Source organism: Primulina tabacum, chromosome 1 (assembly GCF_025594145.1).
Source record: "Primulina tabacum isolate GXHZ01 chromosome 1, ASM2559414v2, whole genome shotgun sequence".
In the NCBI taxonomy this organism is placed as follows: domain Eukaryota; kingdom Viridiplantae; phylum Streptophyta; class Magnoliopsida; order Lamiales; family Gesneriaceae; genus Primulina; species Primulina tabacum.
The window spans coordinates 50010270-50015148 of NC_134550.1; the positions used below are offsets into that span (position 1 = coordinate 50010270).

The 4879-nt window shown below is 41.2% G+C and overlaps 2 protein-coding genes across 3 annotated transcripts; both read left to right on the plus strand.

Moving 5' to 3' along the window:
* The first annotated feature begins 588 nt into the window (after window positions 1–588).
* On the plus strand, window positions 589–2775 carry LOC142546286 (uncharacterized). 2 transcript variants are annotated; one of them, XR_012820452.1, is made up of 3 exons: window positions 589–2207; window positions 2273–2372; window positions 2464–2775. XR_012820452.1 is itself a non-coding variant. In XM_075653929.1 (2 exons), exons 1-2 carry the CDS (start codon window positions 610–612, stop codon window positions 2298–2300), a joined length of 1626 nt encoding a protein of 541 aa, XP_075510044.1. In that variant the 5' UTR covers window positions 589–609; the 3' UTR covers window positions 2301–2403. The 2 variants fall into 2 exon arrangements, 1 of the variants encoding a protein (XP_075510044.1); XM_075653929.1 differs by lacking the exon at window positions 2464–2775 and having other exon boundaries at window positions 2273–2403.
* A 370-nt stretch (window positions 2776–3145) lies between these two features.
* Window positions 3146–4879, plus strand: LOC142511684 (uncharacterized). Its single transcript, XM_075619658.1, has 7 exons — window positions 3146–3177; window positions 3303–3389; window positions 3501–3630; window positions 3720–3755; window positions 3874–3996; window positions 4100–4201; window positions 4283–4879. The coding sequence occupies exons 1-7, from the start codon at window positions 3146–3148 to the stop codon at window positions 4583–4585; spliced, it is 813 nt and encodes a 270-aa protein (XP_075475773.1). The 3' UTR covers window positions 4586–4879.

Genomic DNA, 4879 nt, shown 5'->3' on the forward strand with positions numbered 1-4879 from the left:
CGTACCACCATCTGGCTGGGGAAAGTAGGTGGGAGAACGTTGCATTCTTATTCAACCGGGATACCTAGATTAGAAATGAGTCGAGTCTGAAATGACGAGTCCAGAGTTCTATTGACAGCTTTATATCGATACATGTCTTTCTGAGATGATACATGCTATTGATATGTGTTTCATGCTTTTATATATGCTTTTATATGACTGCATGTTTACATTGTTTATATCGGGATTATATTCTCACCGGAGTTATCCGGCTGTTGTCTTGTTTGTATGTGTGCATGACAACAGGTGGGGCAGGATCAGGATCAGGAAGAGGATGAGAGATTCAGAATTAGCATGGAGATCCGGACTTAGAGTAGATTGATTTTCAGTACTTGATATAGTGACTGAACTTTAGTTTAAGATAAATAAATGTTGTACAAGACTTGTACTTTTATATTGACATGTATATCAGATCGAGTACATTACGTTTCCGCATTTGCATTTTAAAAAAAAAAAAAATTATGTCCCACATTACTTAATTGTTATATTGATTCTTAATAATGGTTAAGAAGACGAATTAGGTTCGGGTCCCCACAATTCACATCTGAGATTCGAAATGTTAGGTTAGGAATGTCAACCGATGGATTTCAGCCTTTTGGTCAAAGTGGTCAGCAATATTCATCATGGCCTGTCATTGTCACGCCATACAACTTACCCCCTTGGATGTGCATGAAAGAGGAATACATGTTCTTGACGGTGATTGTACCTGGGCCAAATAACCCGAAAGACAAACTCGACGTATTTCTTCAGCCGTTAATTGCAGAACTACAATCACTGTGGTGTTCAGGTGTGCAGACATACGACATCCATCTGAAACAAAACTTTAATCTAAGAGTTGCTTTACTCTGGACCATAAATGATTTTCCAGCCTACGCAATGTTATCCGGGTGGAGCACTGCAGGGAAGCAGGCTTGTCCTCATTGCATGTCTGATTCAAACGCTTTTACCCCACCATGCAGTGGCAAAACAAGTTGGTTTGACAACCACCGAAAATTCCTGCCTGGGGATCACCCATTGCGTCGAAATAGATTTATGTTTATTCGTGGAAGACGAGTTCTGGGCACAGCGCCAGTTGTCAAACAAGGTGATGAGTTAATGAACGAGTTGGACGAATACGGATTCAGACCTTCGTACGAGGTTGACTCTGAAACGATAAACAAAGAAATTGGTAGTTATGTGCAATGTGGATGGAGAAGAAGAAGTATACTGTGGGAACTTCCTTACTGGAGTACAAACTTGATTCGACACAACTTGGATGTGATGCATGTAGAGAAAAATGTTTTCGACAATGTCTTCAACATTGTTTGTAACATACAAGGACGCACAAAAGATAATGCAAAATCAAGGGCAGATCTCGTCGAAATGAATATAAGACCAGAGTTACATCCCGACGGAGAGACCGGTAAATATCCTAAAGCATCGTACACTCTTGACAGGAAAGGCCGACAAGTTTTACTCGGTTGGCTTAAGGATGTTAAATTTTGTGATGGTTATGTCTCCAAAATGGCACGTTGTGTGGACATGCAGAAATTGCGAATGTTTGGGATGAAAAGTCATGACTGCCATGTGTTCATGCAACGTTTGATTCCTGTTGCATTCAGGGAGTTGTTACCACGTCATGTTTGGGAAGTATTGACAGAGCTAAGCCTTTTCTTCGCGGACTTAACCTCCAGAAACATCAAACAAAGTGATATGATGCGTTTAAATGATGATATTGTCCTCATTTTTTGCAAGTTAGAGAAGATTTTTCCCCCTAGCTTTTTCGACTCCATGGAACATTTATGTGTGCATCTACCATTTGAAGCTCGCATCGCAGGTCCTGTTCAATTTAGGTGGATGTATCCGTTCGAAAGATTTCTTAGGAAGCTGAAGAACACAGTTCGTAATAAGGCACGGGTTGAGGGTTCCATATGCAATGCCTACTTGGTTAAGGAGGCCTCAATATTCTGTCAGTACTACTTCAGTGAGACATCGACAGCTAGGGGACGAAAACGTAGACAACATCAAACAACTTACGAAGACACTGGAAGCACGGAGATGTTGTCTATTTTTCGCAGTCGAGGACGAAAGATTGGAGCGGGAAGGTCTAGATGGCTGACTGCTGATGAATATCAAGAACTTGCCACGTACATTTTACTGAATTGCAAGGAAATCACACCATTTGTCAGGTCATTATTTCAATTAAAATTTTAATAAACTTATCGATTAAACTAATTACAAGTTTCATGAACAGAATGTACGAAGACTACTTGCACCGATAGAATCCACACTTAAACGACGCTGATATTGACTCATTGTTGCATAACAATTTATTTGGGTGGTTCAAGAATTACGTAAGTAAATATTTTCACAATATATAAGTTTGTGGACAATAACTCGATAAGTGAAACCTTAATTTTTTTCGTAATCTATTTATAAATGTAGGCTGAATTGCAGAGCGCGGAATCTATGTCTCCATTGATAAAACAGGTTGTAGCAGGTCCATTTCAAAAGGTCAATACGTATCGAGGATATAATGTCAATGGTTTCAACTTCCACACAGTTAATGATACAACTTATAAAGCAACAAACAACTCTGGCATTCAAGTTAGCGGTCAGTACAAACGTGGAGAGTGTACAGAGTATTATGGACAAGTCCAAGAAGTAATTGAAGTTGAGTATTCTGGTCTCCCACTGAAGCAAGCAATACTATTCAAATGCTCTTGGTTTGATATCAATCCTCGTTCAGGCACGCGCGTACACAGTAAGTACAAGATTGTTGATGTTAATTGTAACAGAAGTTTAGGTTCATGGGAGCCATTTGTCTTTGTGACACAAGCGTAACAAGTGGTCTATTTGAGATATCCTACGACAAGAAGAGTTGTTTCAGAATGGATGTATGTGAGCAGTTTGCGTCAAAGAGCTTATGCACCTGATGTCACCGCACCTGTTACCTCACCCGAGGATATCACGAATGCTTTTTAGAACAATGACAGTGAAACACATGCTATTGAAACTCAATTTCTGTTAGCATCGCAAAATCTTGTCGATGTCGATGTTGTGTATGACATTGAAATGGATGTACACTCCACTGATAGCGAAAGAGATGAATCTGTTCCAACCGACAATGACGAACGACGATGTCATCATAGTGACTAGGTTTGTTTCACAACGATTAATATAAATTTTAATTGAACCAAATGTTTTAATACTGTGTATTGCATGTTTAAAACTTTTATTCAGTATCTGAAGTCTTTATATTAACTAAATTTTTGGGTTTGCAGTTTACACACTATGTCTGGACATCGCGATGATTCCCCGCCTCCTCCACCGCCTGATGACAGGATTGAGCTCACGATCAGGGATGGGATGTAAGTAATTTGTTTTTTAAAACTTAAAAGTAATTGTTTGAAAATATTTCGTTATAATTATTGAATACTTTTAGAAAAAAAGATTACAACGACATGTTTTACTGGTTATAGATTTTTCCCACATAATAACCGTGTCTCGAGATACATATCGGCTCAGTTCTCACTGCAGACATGTGATCCCGGCTGGTCGTGGAGGTATGTGACACCTGAGCAGCGGCAGTGGTACTGGGAGCAGTTTTGTGTAAGTCTTTATTAAAACAATTAATTTTTACAATAAAATGTTTAAATTTTTATGAAACGATTAACTTACTTAAATAAATAATATTGCAGACGAGGTATACATGGGCTGCTGATATTGATGCTCAGGTACGGGACTTGTGGTTCCGTACCACTGCCACCCTATACCGCCAGACCATTCACAGCTGGAGAACCAGTGACCATCATCCACAGACGATCACGCCTGAGAGATGGGCTTCTTTGACAGGATTGGCAGGACAGAGCCGCGAAGAACAAGGCCAACAGGAACAGCGAGCCTACAGGTGAAGGTACAGGGACGACGGAGCACATTGCAGGTGCGAAGACGTACAGTGCTCACGGACAGGATCTGGTATTTAAACGAATTTAATACTTTTCAGTTGTACGTTAACATATATATATGTCTCTCATTAATTATAAATGTTAATTTTTTACAATCAATGAATTTATTTTAGCGAGCACGACATGGCAGAGATCCGACGTCATGGGAGCTATACGTTCACACACATCGACATGATGATGGATCGTTCGTTGACACGCGATCCCGCCTGATCCACGTAAGTTTATGAAATTTCGTTATTCACATTAACGTTACATTAAGAAAAATCGATTTGATTAATTTTTTATCAAAATCACAGGAGGAGATGGAGCGATACATGGCTGAGTCGATGACTCCCACAGATGATGGATCAGAGCCTGCTGTCCCCAGCCCACAGTCGGTGAATAGCATGTTCAAGACTGTTGTTGGGGGGAAGAAGAAGGGGAGGATGTACGGTTGTGGGTCGATGGCCAGCACCTTATATCCAGATGAGATGGCTCCGGGTCGACGTGGTGGGTCATCGGGTGTCAGTCAGTCATCTCAGTCCCAGCAGATGGCAGACATGCGACAGACTCTAGACTCATCGTTACGACGTAACGATGAGCTTTGCGAGAGGATGTAGGCTACAGAGGCGGAGAACGCCATGCTGAGAGATCGCATGGTGTCACTAGAGGATCAGGTCCGAGTCCTTGTTGCAGGCATGTCACAGGGAGCTACTGCGCATACATCAGGTTGCACGCTGCTTGGATCAGGCACTTCTCACAGGGGTCGATCCCGTGGCGCAGCAGTTGCTTCTTCATCTCGTATCCACAGATTATCACAGAGTTATGTTCCTCCGACGCAGGGGTACGGGGACGACGATGACGAGACCCAGTCACCGTAGCCACGTTTTTTTTATTTTTTTAATAATATTTGT